Source organism: Micropterus salmoides, unplaced genomic scaffold (assembly GCF_014851395.1).
Source record: "Micropterus salmoides isolate LMB-PRFRI ecotype aquatic unplaced genomic scaffold, ASM1485139v1 Ms_hic_scaffold_8, whole genome shotgun sequence".
Taxonomy (NCBI): domain Eukaryota; kingdom Metazoa; phylum Chordata; class Actinopteri; order Centrarchiformes; family Centrarchidae; genus Micropterus; species Micropterus salmoides.
The window spans coordinates 18,646,625-18,667,980 of record NW_024044570.1 but is presented as its reverse complement, the minus strand read 5'-3'; the positions used below and the strand labels follow the sequence as shown (position 1 = coordinate 18,667,980).

The window sequence follows — 21,356 nt, the reverse complement described above, 5'->3', positions numbered from 1 at the left end:
AAATAAACCAAACCTACTTCCTGATAAAACATCCTCTCTTTATCTACTAGCACTTTCTGAGCCCCAATTTCTAAACAAACTGATGCTATAGGTTACATCGCAATCTCACTTTGGATATTACATGTGTGTTGTTTTAAGATAGAATGCTGACTTATGCTTAAATGCCTGTAGAAAATGTATAATCAATCTGATTGCATCAGCACCCAACAACACACCCAAAGATTCCTTCCTTATTAAATCACACTAAAACAAAAATGGCGCACAAAAATATTTTAACCTACAACTGGGAGTGAGCTATCTGGATAAAATCTTCTATTACAGTATATGTAATCCAATATTGAGATTGTAATTTTGTCTATTGGATAAATAACAAGCCAGGAATGTCTGTTTTTAGCAGATAAACACCAAACAAATGAATGTACCAATGCAACATCGCCCACGGTGGTCTTATGCAACTGTAGATATTAAAGGGAGTACAGTACAGCAGCTACCTCGGTAGAAATAACATGGCAAGATCTGAGACAAATTTATACCTGTCCAAAACTATTCAACAATGCGTTAGCTTCAAGGCACGACAAATATTGTTTACTGTTACTGTACAACTGTACAGTTCATGCTGAAGTTACAGTACAGTATGTGAGAGCCTCACTGCTTTGTATATGTCAGCGGAGATGAGCTGTGGTTGAGCCCTTTGCTGACGATATCACATTCTCCAGAGTGTCAAGGCGGCAACATTACACCTTCACGATAAAGAGAAGGGATTAAAATTCAGCTTTTGATGAGGAAGCAAATCATGAAAAGGACTTTTTTTAAAACTGCAGGATGGGTATGACAGATTATGTCCAGCGTCTAAGCCTCTGCTCCCATCTTTACTCAGTGTTGATCTGCCTCAGCCTTTCACAGAGCAGAAAATGCATTGCACACTATAACGTAGCTTTAAAAGAAGCACATACACCAAATAAACACACCATACCGCTTGAAATAATGTGTACTGGTTTGAACCTAATATAGCAGCTACATAAAGACTCCTCCCTTCTAAAATGCACTCAACAAAAGAAAAGAAAAATCAAACATGCCTGTCCAATTACTGAGACTTCCAGGGGACACAGACAACCACCAACCAGGCAGAGACAGATTTAAAATTGAGAAAGCCATTGGTACGTCCATGTAAAGCACACCCCTGGCTGGCCCTGTGGTGAGTTTACCTGGAGGGTTGCTTTGCTGAACACAGGGCAGCGGAGTGCCAGGAAGAGGGGTGACGCTGGTAGACTCCTGCTGCCCCGTCAGGGCAGGGTAGAGGGGCAGGACGCCCAGGGCCTTGCCCAGCATGCGAGGCCCCAGGCTTAGCACGCGAACCTTTACATCCCGGTAGCAGTGGTTGATCATACGCAGGTGGACGTTCACCCGGGTGGTGATACGGATCAGACATTTCACCATGGCTACAGCATGCACGTGTTTATCCCGTCCTTATGGTCCCTGTCCTGGAGTCCAGGCCACAGTCTCACTGTGTGTGTGTGTGTGTGTATTAGACCAAAGAGTTCTGCCTTAGTTGCAGTATGCAGGGGAGGAGTGTGCGAGGTAAAACGGTGGTTTTCTGCAGCAGTCTGGCTTGGTGCGGCCCCACCCAGGCCAGTGACATACATGGAGTAGAAGACCTAGGCTATTTTCAGCTAGGGTATTAATACCACTGTAAGATACCCAGTCAGCACACCCTGGGGGTGGGAAGCTCTTATGGCTCTCTTGAACTCCGACTTCTGACTTCTATTTATCCCAGTGTACAAAGAGATGTACTTGAAAGACAGGGACAAACAGGGCCAAAGCGTCTGCCTGCTGGTTTTAACCAGAGCCATGTAGGATAGTATGCCTGCTGCATCCATCTCAGTAACAGCGGAAGTGAGGCCACCTGTTTTGTTTCCGGGCCTGCAGGTGGGCTGAATGTGTGACTTTAGCGGCCACTGTGTTGGCACAACAAATACACAATTGCTCATACACACAGCTCTGAAACCCTGCACTGAAGTGGAGCAGGCTGACTGACGCACACACCTGCAGCACGCCCCGCTGGCACTGTAAGCATGAACTGGGTCAAATGGCTCGTTTTACAGTAAGCATGTATGTGTGTGTGTGTGTGTGTGTGTGTGTGTGTGTTTTCTCAAGAAGGGGAGGAGTTCTCACAAATAGGACTAATGGTTCCCTGATCCATTAAAAATGTTGTGCCAGCTTGGTTGTTGCAATAACACCATTATCCATCATTGTATCGGAAGAGTGGGATTATAACTGCTTCCTGGATAGTACTGAAACAACAAATTATGTGTTTCAGTGAAAGAGAATGACATGTAAACAATACCATGCTCACTGTAAGGCCTCTAAAGAACATGTGACATTTTGAGAAAAAAAACAAATTATGCCCTTGGCACTTCCATGGCCGCTAGGGGATTTGTTGCTTGCTTAGGCCTGGTGAAGCATGGTGTTGAAGCTCACCCTCCTTACCTACCCTCCATGATGGATATGTGTACAGCTCTCCGACGCGTGCGCGGTACACTGCTGAGGCGAGGCCCGTGGGTGATAGATGGACAACTTCTGCTGGGCACGAGGCCAGCCCTGCAGAGGCAAATAGAGATACAAATGCACAAACATCACTGCACAGAGAGACAGCTCCGAGCAGAGGTTACTCATACTGTAGCCAGTAGGTGCTGCTGATATAAAGACATCTACAGTAGCTTGGTGCCTAAGAAAATGGAGGAAAATTAAATAAAAATCTGATTGAGGACATTCTGACCTCTCCTGAGTTTACAACTCTACCTGTGTATTTCTGGAGGTTCGCGTTTGATTTTGGCACTCTGCTCCATCACCTCTTTTGCCACTCGCCCACTGTTATAAAGCACAGAGACGATGCTCAGGATGAGTTTCACATACACACACACACACACACACACACACACACACACACACACACACACACACACACAACCGGGCACCCTGGTTTCACCCAATGCCATGAAAGCCATCACTGCAGTGGATGAGTACAGTACATGAGCGTCATGACTGAATTAACCCAGTGAATTCAGCTTTGTGCAGCTGAATTACCTCCAGTCAGACAAATGCACACACAGACCTGCAGGCAAAAAAATATCTAAACAATGATCATGTTTGCCCTTCAACGATAAACTCGACATTTAACTGACTGGGCTTGTGATTTCAGTTCATATGCCATATATGCAGTATGTCTCTCCATATATGAATATTATCAGATATTTTAAATGCAACATTTCTTTCCATCCATTTAATCTTGACCTTCCAATTATCAAATATGTTCTTAAAGGAGCAGATCATCCAAATTAAAAAATATTTTAAAGAGTTTCAGTTTTAACTGCTGTGGTTTTGACATATCTATGTTCTCCCACCACCCACATAAGGGCTATTTCCTTAGCATAAAGTAGTTCCAACAAAAGTCGCAGTTAAAAATGTTAATGTCATTTTTCAGTGCAGAGCACTTCTAACTAAATTTCATTAACCTCTAGAGGCAAAAATCTCAGCTATTGATATCTTAACGTTTCAGCAAATAAAACAAAAACCATGCATAGGATAGATGCCACTAAAGTTAAGTGAGGTTTTTTTCTTATATAATTTGGGTGAACTGATCCGCTAATAAAGGACAATATCTTGGTCTTACAACAGCTCATACAAGGTGATAATGCCTTATGTGATCAGCCCCCCTCATTTTCCCCTCCGTGTCCTCTATCTGGTGAGGTATCAGTCCTGTCCTCCGGGCAACAGAAGGCTGACGTTACAGCACACAAGGCCAGGAGGCCACGTCTTCTGGGAACACCTCTCTCCACTTCCAGCTGGGGGGGTTTCTGCAGTGTCCTCCCCTCCCTGTCATCAGTCATACTGTCTTGTCGTGTACTTTACCTGTAACGGAAACGGCTGCCCTTGAAGAACAGGTTGCTGCTGGACACTGTTCGAACCTGACTTGACTTCTCAAGCCTGATGGAAGAGGAAGGAAAAAAAGAGAGAAAATGAAGCCTAACGCTTAAATAAACAAGGCAAACAGCAAGGGAAACCATTAGTATGTAATTCCACACTCATAAGAATATGCTCCTAATATGATCACACTGTTGAAGCGTGAATATATGTAATCTTTGCTTCCTGAATCCCAGAACAAGAGCAGCAAATAGGATCAAATACCCTGCAATTAAATGATGCATGTCCTCTCCTTGCACTGTAGCGACTGCATCCTTGACGTGGCTCCATACAGTATTCAATATGTTTATATTGTTATAGTAAGTGAGACATTAATGTTTAATGTTTCATTTTGCTTTCAAGTGAAATTCTCCGGAAGACACATAATCTTAATCACATGTCATCTTGCCTTTTAGTTCCCCAGAATCCATTATAGTAAGATCTTAATAAGTGGCAGGCTGATAAAATATTATCAGTCTGCCACTTCAGAGAGTCATCTAAAGGTCACATCATATTAACTCCATCAATGTGTGTGCTAAGCTCTGCCCTTCCCGTGTCCGCTCTTTCTCTCTCTCCATCTGCTAACCCCCTCACCCCCCTTACACACCCTTCATCACCTGAGCCATTAGCCCAACTCATTTTACACAACTCCCTGGCCTCTGAGCTCACAGTTTTGTTTTTTTTTTAATCACCTTTTCTCAGTGGAGAGAGCAGAGAGGACCTGCACTATTATTCATGGCTGCGACAGGGGAGCTATATCTCAGAAGGAGGGCTGAAGTGCTTGCAGTCTCGTGTCAGCGCACACTCATTCACCAAAGGTCAGAGGCAACTCGCACCTCATTTTCCCGCTGAGAAACAACCTGGAGAGAAGGGCTTTTAAGGACACCAAGGTACCGTGACGGTAACCTGCCCAGCAGAGCTCAAGGATGCAGATCATGATAGTGCGGGGGAAGATAAAACATTAGAAAGGAAAGAAGAAATTTGCGGACTCACTTATAGAAAGCTTGGTTCTCCACACCACACTTCCAAAGGTGTTTGCATGCCTCCGGCGTGGGCGCAAAGTATGTCAAGATGATCTTTTCGTCCTGCACGTTGAAAATGAGAGAACGTGCAGGAAAATATAACAAACTGATACAGAATCCGCCCTCCACAGGCAGTGTCATTAGAACAATTCAACAATCCAACAATTCATGCGCTCACCTCCTTCTGATTTGCATACACGTGGAACGTCTTGCCTTCGAACTTCAGTTTGGTCACCTCATTCCTGTCCAGGAGAGAGCGCAGCAACAGTTACACATGCTGCAAGCGGATACAGAAAGCCACAGCTTCTTTAAATATTCATGACAGCCACTTTGAGATCACATAAACAGCCACGGAGCTCCATGTTCGGCTGACAAAACAAATAACTGATTATATTCCCTGCAGACAGCGAATGGAGAGTGTGGGAAACCTGAGCCCTGCTGAATGCAAACAAATAAAGCCAGTATGAATACTGCAAACATAATCAGTCTGTATTAAATATTGTAACAGGAAACCTCTCAGAAAGTAAGCAGACAAAAAAACAAATGTCAAAAAGAAATGCACCATACTGTATACATTTCCAGTTTGTCAATAAAGCATGTTACTATTGTATTATATTGGTATCAAGCTATAGTCCTGGTCCATTGCTGGTGTAATTAGCCATCTGTGCACATGCTAGCCACCAGGTATTGTCACAGGTAGAGGCAGATGGATGAGCTTTGTTGACTGTGACTGTACAGCCAGCTGCAGTGCACATACTGCTTCATGTAGAACGCCCTGCATCTAGAACATGTCTTTCTGCCTCTCTTATGTCATGTGCTGTCTTTGGCTCATATAGGAGAATGCTGCACATTTGGCTCACCATTTGAGAAAATGAACTCTCTTGTTTCCCTGGAGCACCACAAAACCAAATGGTGTGAAGGCGAGGAAAGCTGGGTTCCCAGACACATCCTGAAAGAATTTCCAAATATAACTTAACTACACATTTAAACACAAATAAAAACATAAATCAGACATATGTTTTAGCATGTACTGTATGTATCCCATGAGAATGTCTCAATGTTCAAGGACAGAACAGTTTTTTAAAAATGTTTACTATCTAAAAATAGTACAGCAGTGCTTGAAAAACCTTGCATGGATGCGGATCAACACCATATGTCTCCAGCATCTGGGCTTTCTGCAGGAAATTTCGCTCTGATGTTTCAGGTGTCTGTCCACTGAGGGGGAGCAACAACACACCGAACATCTGTGTCAGTCCACCATAAGCACAACAAAATGCAACACAAACGTTTTGAAAGGCCAAACACTTCTGAGTGAGGCACAAACAAATGAATTCCCGATGATGTGATCAATTTAGAGAGACTGAAAGAAGCAGACACAGGTTATTCCCAAACAAGACCAAACAACTAACAATTAACAAAACATCAGTAGGGGCAATGAAAATGTGGGATGATTTATTCAAAAATCACTTATTATTTATCTCAGTTTCAACTCAGTTACTTACATTCAGGCCTTCAAATCAATGTATTCATAATGAAGCACTGTGTTTACACAGAGGTGAAGAAATAAGAAACCACTAGTGGGCAGCAGAGTCTCATGCTGTTTGTCGTTCCACTCCTATGGCATCAATCATTTTGTTGATGCCATTCTACCTCTATTGTGTCTCACTGTACATCATTAAACGAACAGCCTTTCATCCACAGAGGCTCCTCCACATTAAAAAATGTACTTGGTTTAGTGCAAATAAGAATCAGTTGTGGTTGCTGGATGGGTCAGCGTGTGAAACAAACACTTCTCAGCATGCTTTTATGCCTCTGTCTGTGTGTGTGCATGGACCTGCTCCATCTGATCACTCCCACTGGTCATTATTATCTCGGCCAGGCATCATGCGTTAGGTCGTGTGTGTGTGTGTGTGTGCATCTGTCCTCAGCTAATCACGCATACAACAGAGCCCATCAACCTAATATTTTTTGTGCACATTCATGACTGTATGTTCAAGGACCTCTCGTGGTTGCGGTGATTCACGATTTTTGAAAAACCTATTTCATTGGTCTGTTTTATACCGGTTGGTAGGTAAGTTCATTAGTTACATTAGTTAAAATTAGGGAAGGCAACGTTGGAGGAACTAGCAAGAGACAGCTAGATTTTCAGCCCTCCCTCCAAAGCCAGTCCACCAAAACACATTTTCAGGCGCAGTGATTGGGGTTGCCCGATCCATGCCGCCTGCCTGATTCATTCTGAGCATGCGCGTCAGGTTAGGGTTAGGGTTGGGCAGTGTCGTAAAAGGTGTTAAAATCTGTGCATGCGGATTGGGCAGGTGGCACTTAAACTGTAAAGGGATGTAAAGAGAACTTCAACAAATTTAATAAATACTTCTTCTGAAATAAATTGCCTACCCTAGCCTAGTTACCTTTTAGTTAAATATGGTACATAAGTTTATTAAGTTAAAAATACTGTAAGTCAATGTTGACTTTTGGTTCCACATGGGACACAAATAGCTCCACAAAATTCTCACGTAAAATGACACGCTTTCTCTGCGCAATGTAAGTTAGTATAAACTAAATAGTGAAAAACACAAAAAGGCATTGTGATAACACACAAAATAACACATTGGCTTGTTATTCATACACCATTTGGTGATACCAGGCCTGGCGAAGAGTGCACTCTTCTATTTGTGATCTGTGGCTCTGCCAGTTGAAGCTGGGGCTAGGACCCATCACTAATAACTGTTAATAATAATAAAGGGCAGGCTATGAGCTCAAGACAATCTGACTGGAGTGGATAGTGGAGAAGAGAGTGCTTTTTTTCTCCACTATCTGCTCAAATAAGCGACAATAATCTGTCTGGCCAACCCAATCCAGACAAATGGTGCCCATTACTGCAGTCAATTACATAAATGTCAGAGGAAGCCTGGTGTTTGCTCAGCGTGTATGAGTGTAGGATCTGCAGTTATGTGAAAACAAGAGAGACTGATAGTGGTGGTACATATATTTTGGTTCTACATCAGCTCTGTCTTGTGTATGTCTGCGATCCGGCGCTCCAGCTTCTCCGAATGTTTAGGGAAGAACTGGAATTTGGAGCTGTAACCTTCAGGGTGCTTCCCAGGGTCGTAATCACCAATCTCAGCTGGAGGAGCAGACAAAAAGTGAAATGTTAAACATATTCACAAACATTCAGAGCAAATACAAGTTAAAATGCTGTCTGCAGTTTTCAGCACAGCGGTACTTGTCTCAGTGGAGACAGGATGAACATGCCCAGGATTATTTGTGTTCCTTCATGGCACACTGCACTCCCTCGGATGACCCTGATGCTGATTTCTGTCTGCACAGAGGAGCTGACCAGGCAGCCCATCTTTAATTCATCAGCCCCTCCTCCAGAGGACCTGTGTCTCCTCAAACACTGCACTTTCTGTGATGTTAGCTGTGCCAACATACCTTATGCAGGTTTGTGTGTATGTCTGTGTTGGTGCATGTGGTGAAAGGATGATAAGATGCCAAATAACCACTTCAAAGTCTTTATAATTGAGTGTTATTTCTTGTTTATTACAGAATGTGAAAGTCACTTAAGTACTGAATAACCTTTCATGTTTTAGAGCCGTTTTCAGTATGGAAATTCACATCCGATGAGCATGAAATGCCTACTAAAGATGGACAATCTTATGCGTGATTAAATTCGCACTGCAGGCATATTGTTTAAGGAACAATACAATGTACATTCTCCCCTAATTTGGCTTATTTCAACATCAAAGTCTTTTTGTTTGGCTGGCAGAATTTATCAGATTGGTGAACTACAGGGCATGGTAAAACAGAGGTCGTGAACACAGTGCGAAGCAGAGAGTGGTGCAAGTCATTTCCAACTGTCACCATTACCTTGAAGGATATGGGCAGCCAGCATGGCCGCATCCGAGGTTTTACACAGGAGCCGACCGTGGTAGAGGTCTCTCTTGATTTGCAGGAAGACGAGATATCTTATAAAGCAAAGGACAAACATCATGTCAGACGCTCTGACAGGCCTGCTTATAAGAATACTGATGGTTTTCATAAATACCCACCAAACCACTCATCCAGTTACACTGCTCAGTGAAAACACAGATGGAATAAAATAATACGACAAGACAGAGCAGGAGCAGCAAAACAATAGACCTGATGAACCTCCGAGGCTGTTGAGTTCATGTTCCCTAAGGGTGGTTTGAATATTTCTTTATGATTTAGCTGAAATGATGGTTTTGTTTTGGAGGGAACAAAAGGATAGGAGGCCCTGAGGGCAAAAAATGCCACAGACAATGTGCTTCTCTTGAAGCCTCCAGCCTAGTTTCAGAGTCACCCAACCAATTTAGCTCCTAAAGCATGAATTTACTCCGAGACAACACCTGAAGCAAATATCGTGATGATGATGCTGATGACTATTATTATTATCATCATTATTTTTATTATTACTAGAGGTAAGAACAACACAGTCAGTGAGACTATTAAAATTCTTCTTTTACACCCTCCTCCCCAGTCTTGAACAGGAAATAAGACATGCATCCCATTGTTTTTCCCCAATCAGCCAGAGAGATATGCTTCCCTCTATCTAGGCCATTTTCACAAATGCAAATTGTGCTTCCTTTGCTGAGAAATGCATAAAAAATTGTTGACATTTCCCATTGTTTTAACTGTATTACAAAATATATGTACTATACATAAAAACTTACTTCACAAGTTATTTCCCCTTTTTCAGTTTTACAGTACTTAGTAAAGTAGTAACTAAATGTCAGTTGAGCGAAATAACGTGCACCTGGAGAGCCCTTTTCTTATTAATTCTCTTTGTTTCCTCTTTATTTGACATTACTTGTACACTCTGTCACACTGTCATGGCCTATTGGGACACTCGAATAGAACACTATTAATTTTATTAGTAACACCTGTGCTTTTCCTACTTTGTCAAGTCAAAATGCCTGCTGTGGTTTATAATAACAAAGACATCACTATGTTTTATAGAAAAGATGTCTTTAGCTTTTTAATATGGCATTTCGCTTTCCCCTAAAAACCCCTGCACAATATGACAAGAGTGAGCCCCTACTGAATGTATGTGATTGATTATTTACCCTCTCCCTCCCTCTGTGGTCTGCCCTCTCCACTCTCATCATCATGTATCACTCTCTCCCCACCTTACCCCCACCTCTCTAGCCTTTCATTCCCTCCACTCTCAATCAGCACCCTTTGCCCTCCTATCTCCTCTATCCGCTCTGTTCATTATGCACACTCTACATGTGGTGCACATTTCATCTCATTACACCTCAGAGAGAGAGCGGCGTCCTCTCCCTCTGGTCAGTGATGAATATATTGGGTACATGCAGACATATACCTGCTGTTCGCTCTTAGTTTTCATTTGCCACTTTCACATTTCTGCAAATTAGTTTGAAAAAAAAACATTATGGACCCCATTTATTAGGAATTACCATGGAAAAAAGACATCTGCATTTATACACAGAAATCTGGAGACTAAGCTACTAGGGAAGGCTTTTACATTTCTCTCTGCTCCTCTTGCAAACTGTGTTCTGTGTAATATTTATCATAATGTTTTAGACAATAAAGTACTCAGGCATTTTAATTATGTTTTAGAAGGAGACATGTTTGCTCTGTCTAAAAATGTTGAAGCACAACTACTAGAAGTGCCTCCATAAACATTTAGTCTCTGTCCCTTACTGTTAAAAGTGATACGAGATGTAAGCTGTAGAAAAGGAGAAAAAAAGACCCTTATCAACTCATGAAGTTGAAAGCAACACCAGCAAGTCATACCGAGTGATTTCCTCCTTGAGAACAGCAGGCTCAGGAGGGTAGAACTTGACTCTCAGACACATGGTAAATGGAGGCTGAGCTGGAAGAAACAAACACAAAACAATTAAGAAATGGACTGGAATCTTTTCATTGAAGGAGATCAAACAATCAATAGGGGATTGAGGGAGACAGCCAAACTGACTCATAAATTAAAAGATGAAATGTCTGGCACCAACAAAGGGTACTCTAATATCTAAAAGCTTATTGGTACAGCAACCAGTTGATTGTCTTGATCAGTCTTCTGCTATTCTTTCCCTTTACTTACTAACTTACTCTGGGTTGTACCTATCTACCACATGCTATACGGTGGCATTATTTATTGTGTATATATTAATTTTATAAGATTATCTATTTCTAAGCTGCCTTTTTAACATCTGGCCAGCAACATAAGAAAGCTAAAAAAACTTAATTCCTAAAAATAAATATAACAGTGATTGTTCAAAATAGTAATAATTAATAATTAATTAATAATAATTTATTTATTTTTTCTCACTTACTCTGTAAAATGTCACAAATAATGACACTCGCCCTCCACCTGCATCTTTTTTTCTGGTTAAATATTTAAAAAGCATTGAATTTAAAGTTATGACAAAAGTTGCACTTATTTAGATAATTTACTTAATAATTTACTTACAGTTTTAAAATACTCCATTACAAGTAATAGTCATGCATTAAACATGTTACACACAAAGTGTGTCAAAAGTATTAAAGTATAAAGAAAATGGTCCCCGTGAATGTTTTAATATTGTATAGTATATTACTGGATTATTTTTACTGCTGCAATGGTACTTGTAAGCTGCATTTAATGTTGTAGTTGATCAAGGTGGAGCTATTCTTAACTTCCTCATATTCTGTTTGCTAATTCTGTTCAATTCAATAACAAGCTCATATGAGGTTTTGTGTGTAAAAAAAGCACGATATTTGCCTAACGTAGTGAACAAAAAAGAAAGAAGCATAAAACGGAAATAAATAAATAAATAATAAAGTACTTCAATGACTTAAATGGTTAATCAATTATCAGTGTTCGCGCTGTTTCATTTTCTGTTGCTAAATCAACTCCTCAGATATATGAAGTCATTCATGAACATCAGTGCCGACATCATGTATAAGACGAAGGATTTAATCGCCCAGCTTCCAAAATTAACATAAACTCAAAGTACTTACATTTCATTTGCTTTGCAATTGATTTGGTGAACTCCAGCCAGTGCTGCATTAGAAAGATAAACAAGATAAATGCAATGAAATCAATGTCTCTGAGTAACCCACACAACAAATCTTTCAGCCGACACTTTCATATCAGTTGCCATGACGTTCAGCTGTTACTACTGACAGTTCAGGAGAAACCTGTTCATGCCACATATGGTGCTACAACAGCATTGATCGAACAATATGCACAATGCCAAAGCTGCATTGAATATAAAGAGTTTGTGGGCTTTTCTTTTGAAAGCATGACAGCAGAGGTCTTTTAGAGGGCTGATTACACATCAGTTAGTTCCTACCGGTGGTGACAATTACACAGGCTCTGTGTGTCCACAGCCAGATTCAGACCCTTCATTCTCTCTGGGAGCATATTCTCTCTCCATCTTTTTCCCAGGTTGCCTTCTCGCCAACCCAACCCACCCACGGCAACAGCCACTAAAATAGTCCTGAGTGACAGCATGGGAAATGCGGCATCAGCAGGACTTGGCTGTTGTCTGCAGGACTACAACATGATCTGTGAACATGTGAATACTTTATGAATCAAGCAGTGCTCGCTACATGCCTCCCAGCAGAAGAGCCTGATGGAACAACCGTCAGTCTGAAAGAGGCGTGAATAAGAGAAACTGAAGAACACAGCTTTTCACTCTGGACCACAGTCTTACTCTCACTCTTCCAAGTAAATCAAATCTGATCCATTTTTTAAAATATATGTTATTAATGTATATTTTTTTATATGGACACAAAGCAATGCAGTCATTCTGAGCTCACATTCAACAACTTATACTTGTAAAACATTGGAAGCAGTCGATATAACAAGGTTTCAAACTTTGTTAGATGAGAAGATTAACGCCCTTCTCATTCCTGTGCGTTAAATATGAAGCTTTTAGCTTGGCTTAGCATCAAGACTGGAAGCAGGTAGAAACAGCTGGTCTGACGGAAAGTTCAAATGTACGCCTACAGAGAACCTATAAGGCTCATTAATTAGCCTGCTGTAGCTTTTTTGTTTAATCCAGACAAAAAACATAAATGTAAAAGCAGCAATTTGTGGTTTTCTTCCAGTGTTGCTATTCCTTTAAACCAGCACAAATGATACCTAATGACAAGACTGGTTACTTCAAACTAATCACAAACTTGAGCAGAGCTGCAACAATATTAAGTTTCATAAACTAGATTCGGGAACCAAGACCACGCCTTGAACTCACCTAATTTCCACACACCAAGTATTTAAGCACACCTCCCCTTGACTCAGCTTTCTCATCCCTCCCACCCAAACCCCCTTCTTTTGCTTTTTCTCTCCCTGCTCCCTTCTCTCCCCTTGTCTGCTTACAGGAACCGGGTTTTTTTTTACTCGTCCGCTGACGAAGAAACGGCTCCCCCACCCAGAGTCTCAACTCCGCCAGTTCCCGTAACTTCACATGCAGACACCGGTCTGCTCTTCATGCCCACGGATCGGACTCTTCTCCCTCGTCCCTCACCCGTCTTCCCCTCAACCCATCCACTCATCCATTCACCATCATCCCCCGACCCTCTCCCCCATCCCTCAGCCCACCATCCGGGCACTCGATCCGTACTCTCCATACGATCCCATCTCGAGCTCTATCATAAGCAATAAATCTTTTCAAATCTACATCTTCGCAGGGGTGGTCTTCGTTAGTGAATAGTTGCTTAATGGAATAGTTGTATACTATTTAGATAATCACAGTTTTATGGACCTAACAACTAACTGATTAATCGAGAAAATTAAATGATAATTAAAATAATAATTAGTTGCAGCCCTAAACTTGACCCCTTACACACACACACAAACACACACACACACTTACCCGCTGCTTGTCTGGATCTACATATCTGATGCCAAAATAGTCTTTCTCCAGCAAGTTGAGGTGATGGCAAATGAGGTCAAACAGATACTGTCCCTTTGCATCCCGCTGTAATAGAAGAGAACCAAAAAAACAACACAAATTCAGCAACCATCCCCAAGACAACAAATCACAAACATATTTGAACATGTAGCCAGGAAAAGATTCAACAAAGAAAAGGCACTGTCCTGAGTTCAAACATGAGAAATAATTCCTGCAAGCAGAATGTGCTTCAGATTTCTTAAAACCCTGCCAGAGATATCTCAGATTCATCAATATTAATACTCAGCCAGAGCCATCCCAAGAGTCTGGAATAAACCCTGTCCACAGCTAAAAGAGGAGCTCAAAGAGAGGGTGGATTAAATATGCTGAGATCTCATTGGGGTTTAGCTAATACTGCATTTATTTATATTGCATTCTGAACCTCATGAGGAAGCTTCCCTTACAGAAACACTGCGTACACTGCAGCACAGATAGGAGCCTGGGCGTCCTCCTCCATTCACAACAATGTATCTGTATGACGCTGATGAACATCCTGGCTCAAACTAGAACATTTGGATCAGACTGGAACAGATTTTGTTGAAGAGATCCAACAGTAGCACATATTACTGTTTGAAAGGTCCTGTAGCATTCACTGTTTAGAGACTCTTCTCAAAAGATGGCAGGACAGATGCAAATTAAGTTCTGTTCTTTAACATAATCAATTGCATTCCCTGTGGAAGAGTTGTATACACCTATGACGGATGTAGATATAATTTGCAAATTAAGTACATTAAGCCATTAGCCAGCTAGAGTAATAAGTGACAGAACTTCGACTAATCAGCCACACAGTGCAAATCAGTGTCAGTCACTGTGAAGAGTTAGGATCAAGTCTGTTAAGTCTGTCAATTTAAACTGATGAGAAAACATAAAAACTCAAACTGTACCATTATATTTGGAAAAAAACTCAATAGGCAAAACTGAAATTTTCAGTCAGTTGACAATAGGGGATCTCATAAAGTAACATGTCTTTTGGGAGGTCACATACCTCAAAATAGTTTTAATTAAATAAGTAAAACTGCTGTCTGACATTTCAGCAGCTTGACTTCTGTGCCATTAAAGATGCATGGGATGAGGTAGGAAGACGGGTGTAATCATGTGATTAATACCAGGGACACAGCAAATATTAAACCTACAGTGCTGTTTCTGTTCTGTTGTAGTTATATGTAGTTATATGTGTGTTCATGTGTCTGTTAAAGCTGTACTAATCTACATTTTTATTTGAACAACGGGACAAATGACGATGTGTAATGTGGAAGGTGTCGTTTGCCTCTGCAGTTCCCTTCAGCTCTATGAAGCATTTTAGCGTCTTCAAGCCCATTGTTTAGATTTTCTTGCACAGGCCCGCAACTTCACTATTTTTGTTTACTCACATCTCTCTCATCAACCTTATATCCATCTACTCCAGGCAGCAGCCACAGCAACAACAAAAAAAGCTCATATGAACCCACTGTAGGTTGCTGGTGAAGAAATTGTGCTTTTGGCAGAAAGAGTCAAATGGTGGAGACCAAAACAGAGCTTAAACAGAGTGATTATTGGACTTATGTTATGCAAGTCGTTATGGGATTTTCATAAACAACCAAGATGGCTGCCGCTGATGTGCAACTGCTTCTGTTGAACAAGCATGTCATTATTAAACAAACTGAACCGTACATTTTCTCTAAAAGAAGAACAACTGCACTTAAAGCTTTTATTGATAAAAAAGTGTTGCTGAACTTCCAAAGTTTAATTTACTAACTACCCTACACCCCAACGTTTTGTTGCTGTGATTGGTTGTAGGTCTATCCAATTGTGTCCAGAGGCGTTTTGCTGCACCCACTGATAACGCCCCATGAAAATCATAAAACCAAGAGGAATGCCAGGCTAGCTGTTTGTGTTACATTCACACTGAAAACAGATTTTAAAACGATACACAGCCCTATTCATGTCCATGTCTAAATCACATGTTAGCTGCAGGCTGCTGAACAGCTCATATTGACTAATGAGGAGGTCAGCTAAGGTCAGGGTTTTAGAGCAAGTAGGCCGTCTCACTCCTCTCCTTCCACTCTCCCCCTGCTCGTTTACCCTGTGATGGCAAAGTGTCACTAGCAGCACTCTCCTCCAAGTCATTATTCAGGCTGCACATAACAGGCACTTCATTAGGACAAAGGCCTGTCGATGCTGGGCATGTCCCTTAACTGCCATGACTCTCCGTAACCAAATAGCGATAGGAGCTCTGCTACTGGAGGTAACTGACCTTTGTGTAGAGAGACTGAAGGGCTTCATGGATGCTTGCCACTGTCACTTCGAGACTAACCAATCTGACGCGTCTGCTAATTTACGGGGCATCGATAAAATGAAGACGCTAGGATCACATTCCACATTTATCCTTCTTTCTTGGCCATGTATAAAATAATCTGCTAAGCCTACGTAATCTAAATTAAAGTAAAGATCTTCAGAATGTATGCACTTAAATACAAAAATGACACAGTGAAAGCTAAAAAATTGTGATGTTATTAGAGTGTAAATATATAGGGAGCAAAAAAGGCAACCACAAACCAGACACACTGAGTCAGGACAGACATCTGTTCTTTTGTTGCAAGCAAAGGGAAAGTTTGTTAGTATTCAACAGCACTCCCTCCCTCTGCCCCCCTTTCTTGCTCCCCTGTGTCCCCTACCTCCGTCTCTGCCCCAAGCCGAGCACAGCTGCATTATTCCCCCGCTATTCTCTCTAATTACAAGATTGAGGTGATTGCAGGAGAGAAAGGATGTCCTGAAATTTCTAATTAACACTAATGAACCTTTTCTTCGCCTAGATTGGCATCTCAATATAGCTCTACAGGAGTCTCAAAAGATTTCCAAAAGGTATAGCTGGTTTAAAGGAGTGTTCAAACAACCAGGTTACCAAGTGTGACCCTATTTACATCATTCAATCCCACTGTGTTGCATTTGTTGAATAAATAGGCACAACCTCGAACCTTGTATAACCTCCCCACGAATAACAAAAGTGAATAAATAAACTGTGAGAGAAGAATAGGATCAACTGTGATTGCGCAAAAGTAACAACAAGCCTGCAATGGGGGTGGATTTGTTCACTAGGGAGATCACCTGTCACTGCCAAATGTCCCTGTTATACAGAAAAATTTTGAAATAATAAAACTTCAAACAGCATTACTGAATGATTTCTGTTGAGAAATCATTCAAGAGATGTTGCCTGATGCTGAGGCAATAGAGGTAAAAAAAAAAAAAAAAAAGAAGGTTGTATTCAAAAAACAAATGTTATGTACAGTACATGAAAAGATCAGTCTTGTTCTGAAAATCCAGAATTCATCAATAATGCAATCTTTATCAACACAGTCTATAAAGGGCTGATTGAGCCTGGTTGCCTACTCCAAATCAGAAAGATGTTTTAATTTATTTCCAACCACATTAGATCCTTTTGATTCATCTTGTGACCCATTATCGGGGGTCCTAATCTCTACGTTGGGAAACAATTTGTTAATAGATTTAATACTCAACGATTTCAATATATATGCTTGAAATACTCTGTGACCAATTAATCTCCATCCAAGAATTAATTCAGTCACACACTGTGCATCATGGTATGTTACCAACAACCAAATGTGTTTGCATCCCTCGCAGGCTGATGGGCATCTGAGAAACACACAAAATAATTAGAAAGATCCTTCTGGCATGCCTCTTGCTGAAAACACAGTGGTTCTCTTTCCTCTGGTGTACAATGGACACGTTCCTTTCAGATTAATCATTGAAATGGTCTCCATGTCAACGCAGGAGCACAGACCATTAATAAAATATTGTATCACTTTATAGTGAAGAGTGGGAATGTGATGCTATTGATGGAGTGTGTGTGTGAGCAGTGTAAGGCTAAAGGTACCTAGAAAACCTGAGGTGATTTCTTTCTTTACTCCCAGGAGGTTGAGTGGTCGCACTGGTTAATGTGTCGGAGCGATTCAGACTCCTGACCGAGCTGCATGGAGTTCAAGTCATGACCTTGCCATATCAGCTGGGACTGGGAGCACACAAAGGCCAACTCACAGCCACTTACAGTTAATATGAAGCTCTCTTTAGAGTATACTGTAAAATCAGTGTTGTTGCGATTAAGCCTATATATATACACGAGGATGAATTTGAGTTTAAAAATATTAAAATATATACACTATATCTTTTATATTTAATAGATTGCTTGTTTGTTGTGATTGAAGTCAACACTATTTGTTGATTTTGCCATAAATGTGACGTTCAGTACGGGTATGGGTTAAACATGCAGAGAGTAAGACAGCATTACTGGCAGAACGATTAAACTAAGCATGATCGCCATCTTAATCATGTGTTGCCGAGAATATGATAAAAACATGCAGAAATTCAGAAAATGGTATTTGACTTAACAAACACACATACACTTTTCAAACCAATACACGACGTGTAAATACTCCTCTCCAGTTAACTCAGTGGCTAACAGAAAGCAAAAAAAGAGTTCTGTGTCTTTAATATAAGACTCTTAAAAACTTCCCTCTCCCATTGAGCCACAACCAGCCAACAATTATCACACTCATTAGCTGAGGAGGACCGGACCAGATGAGGACAAAATGGGATTTCTGAGAGGAAATAACTTAATCAACGACATCAGCCTCACAGGAATCCACTGGTCAGCAGGAGGGAAAGAAATTACAAGCTTAATCTGATATCATATGATACGTTTAAAGAAATGGTGAGGCCAAATACTCCATAAAATGCAATAAAACTAAATGGCCTATCTCCCCAAGGTGTGGAACCAATTGATCAGCTTATGGTTAAACATTTGCCATTATTGTAGCAGCTCAATGGCAGCTCTTAAATAGGGTTATTAACTTATGTGCAACCCTGGGCAGTTAAAGGAGACACAGAACATGTAATAGATAGTGACACAATATCTCAAGAGTGATTAAAAAGCTTCACTCAGACTATTCTAAATCATCAATCATGAAATACGGACACTAAAGGGACATGACAACATTGACACCCGATGTCAGTTTGATGCCTCGAGGAACAGTACAGCTAAAGTGCAAAGCCTATAAGTTACAAACAAGTGTACACAGAATATACATCTGTTTCTTTCAAGCAATTCATTAATACAAGATAACATGAATAGATGATGAGATGCAGTTGTAATGAGTCTTGATACAAGATGATGCTGTGAACTGGAGAAACAGTTTGCAGTACAATCTCACCAGACCAAAAGTGGGCCATTAAAACACGATGGGAATGTGCGAGGATTTGCCCCAGAAATGTAAGGAATCAAGAGAATAAGTACAGCATTGAAGAGCTGTGGATGGAGCGATATGGATAATTACTTTTTAAAGCTTCTCAACTGTAGATAGTTTGAATGGATGAAATGTGAGTTGGCATTTAAGGAATTAAAAGTGAAATTCATGAGAGAGTAATGTTCTATTCAGCAAAATGCCAAGGCATCTCTTCAAGGCCGCTCAAAAATTATTTATAATTGATGTGTTTAGCTGTAACTCTGCTTGACACTGCTGGCAGGTTTTCAACTAAGCAATGTTACTGTACTTTGACACAAATAAAAGCCGAGTAGAACTGATTCAGAGATCTGCAAAATGAGGCCAATTGTTATCCTCTAGTTAAATTCTACATGCTACATTGGACAACAGTAACATTTTGAGGTTCATTAGTTACCTTATTCAATATGTGATAAGAGGAACCACAATAATAAGATGAGATTTTAGTCATTGGCTTTGTCTGCTACTGCTTTAGGATACAGAATGTTAAGTAATTATAGTAGAGAATAAAGTCAAATTCAAAGTGATGATTAACTGTTTGATGAAGTCATGTAAGAAAAAGAAATTAAAACTTGTGCTGTTACAGGATTTAAGAAATTACTTGTGTTGCATTAGCAAATTCTAATAACTGTGGGGGTTTTAAAACTGTTTGCGAACAAAGAAACATTTTTAATGCATATGCTTCTTCCATTTGACCGGCAGAAGCTATCTTAAACAGGCATAATGCAAAGCTTTTCGTAGTTAACCAGTTACATGGGTTTCCAAACCAGAGTCTACAGCCATTCCAGCTGCTCTGTGAGGCTGTACTCACTGCCAGCATGCTAACATGATCACAATGACAATGCTAACATGCTGATGAGAAGCATGTTCATTATTGTTTTTTTGTTGGAATTCTAACATTTGGTGATTAGCACTGAACACAACATACAGGCTGGTAGAAATTAGATTAGCTTGGCGGATTTTTGGTCATAAACCAAAGTATTTACAAAGTCACTGCAATTGAACTTGAGAGGTACATGAATAATTGTATCAAATGCCATGGCAATCCATCCCAACATGTGTTGAGATATTTAGGTCTAGACCAAAGTAATCTCTATAAACAGATATCTACATGTAGAATCTGTAGGCAAGGGACAAGATTTTGGTATCAGAAGCTTTCTGATTTCTGCTTGTAGTCCATCTATAGGCCATTCATGTTTGAGTGGGTGTCGGTTGCATGCAGGCAAACAGTCTGTGTTCAGAGTAAAAGAGGTGGAACGCATTGGCCTAAATGCAGTCTCGGAACCCATCGGCCATGGTCTGACGATATTAGCTTTTTATTAATCTCAGAACCCTAGACATTAGCTATGTATTAGCTCTTTTAAAATATAGGTGCATTCAAATTGTCGTCAGATAACAGCCGATGGGTTGTGAGATTGCTAAATGGACTACGCAATGAATGGAGCATGGAAGAGGAAGTCTTGGCCAGGATATCTGTTATACAGATGTCTGCTGGCAACCCTGGAAGCCCTGAAATATTGTCCCTTGTCCCCAGAGGCTAAATCACAATCAGACATAAGCCAATGGCTTCCGAGATTGAAACTAAAGTGGTGTATAGACCGACAGACAGATATTGCCATCCACAGAACCATGACGCCAGAGTAGCTATAAAGGCATAAAGAAAAGTTTTTAATAGCTTAAGAAGTAAAAAAAATACAGATGCAGTATTAGGAAGACACCTTTGCCACACTGCAGCACTGCTTACCTGAAGAACATAATCCTGTAAAGTTTATGCAGGTTTGGAAGGAGACTGGTATAGGACTAACTATTATTATTATTTAGTGTGTATAGGAGTAACTTTTTATGACTGTACAAACACAGTGCCATCACTCCAAAATAAATAACATTTATAACAGCATTCACTGTCATTAATAAATAGCTATTGCAAAACACTCTGTACATACATGGCTACTGACAGGATGTACCCTCAGCACCTGAAAAGTGACTTAAGATGCGCGTTTGATGGAGTGGTTTGTGTCGCGCCTAAATTACTCTGCGCCGTATTGCAGGCACGAATAAATTAATATCGTTCTCAATGAAGATTTGGGTCATTAGTCCATCAGCCCACCAGTGATGGATTTCACAGCCTGGCTCAAATAGGTTCTCTGAACACATCTCTCAGCTGCATATACAGTTGAACATTG

General features: G+C 40.7%; 1 protein-coding gene across 4 annotated transcripts in view; it reads right to left on the bottom strand.

Moving 5' to 3' along the window:
• LOC119894176 (FERM domain-containing protein 5) overlaps window positions 1–21,356 on the bottom strand; it is a 63,108-nt gene that overhangs the window by 5,855 nt on the left and 35,897 nt on the right. For 3 of the 4 annotated variants that reach the window (XM_038706752.1, XM_038706755.1, XM_038706754.1), the window contains exons 2-13: window positions 13,823–13,927; window positions 11,964–12,006; window positions 10,761–10,839; window positions 8,850–8,947; window positions 7,983–8,106; window positions 6,110–6,197; window positions 5,843–5,931; window positions 5,161–5,224; window positions 4,954–5,045; window positions 3,910–3,984; window positions 2,800–2,868; window positions 2,492–2,598 (exon numbers count right to left, since the gene is read on the bottom strand). In XM_038706752.1, the coding sequence (XP_038562680.1) occupies window positions 2,492–2,598; window positions 2,800–2,868; window positions 3,910–3,984; window positions 4,954–5,045; window positions 5,161–5,224; window positions 5,843–5,931; window positions 6,110–6,197; window positions 7,983–8,106; window positions 8,850–8,947; window positions 10,761–10,839; window positions 11,964–12,006; window positions 13,823–13,927 (1,033 nt within the window). The remainder of the gene's footprint in view (window positions 1–2,491; window positions 2,599–2,799; window positions 2,869–3,909; window positions 3,985–4,953; window positions 5,046–5,160; window positions 5,225–5,842; window positions 5,932–6,109; window positions 6,198–7,982; window positions 8,107–8,849; window positions 8,948–10,760; window positions 10,840–11,963; window positions 12,007–13,822; window positions 13,928–21,356) is intronic. The other variant, XM_038706753.1, reaches the window with a different exon arrangement.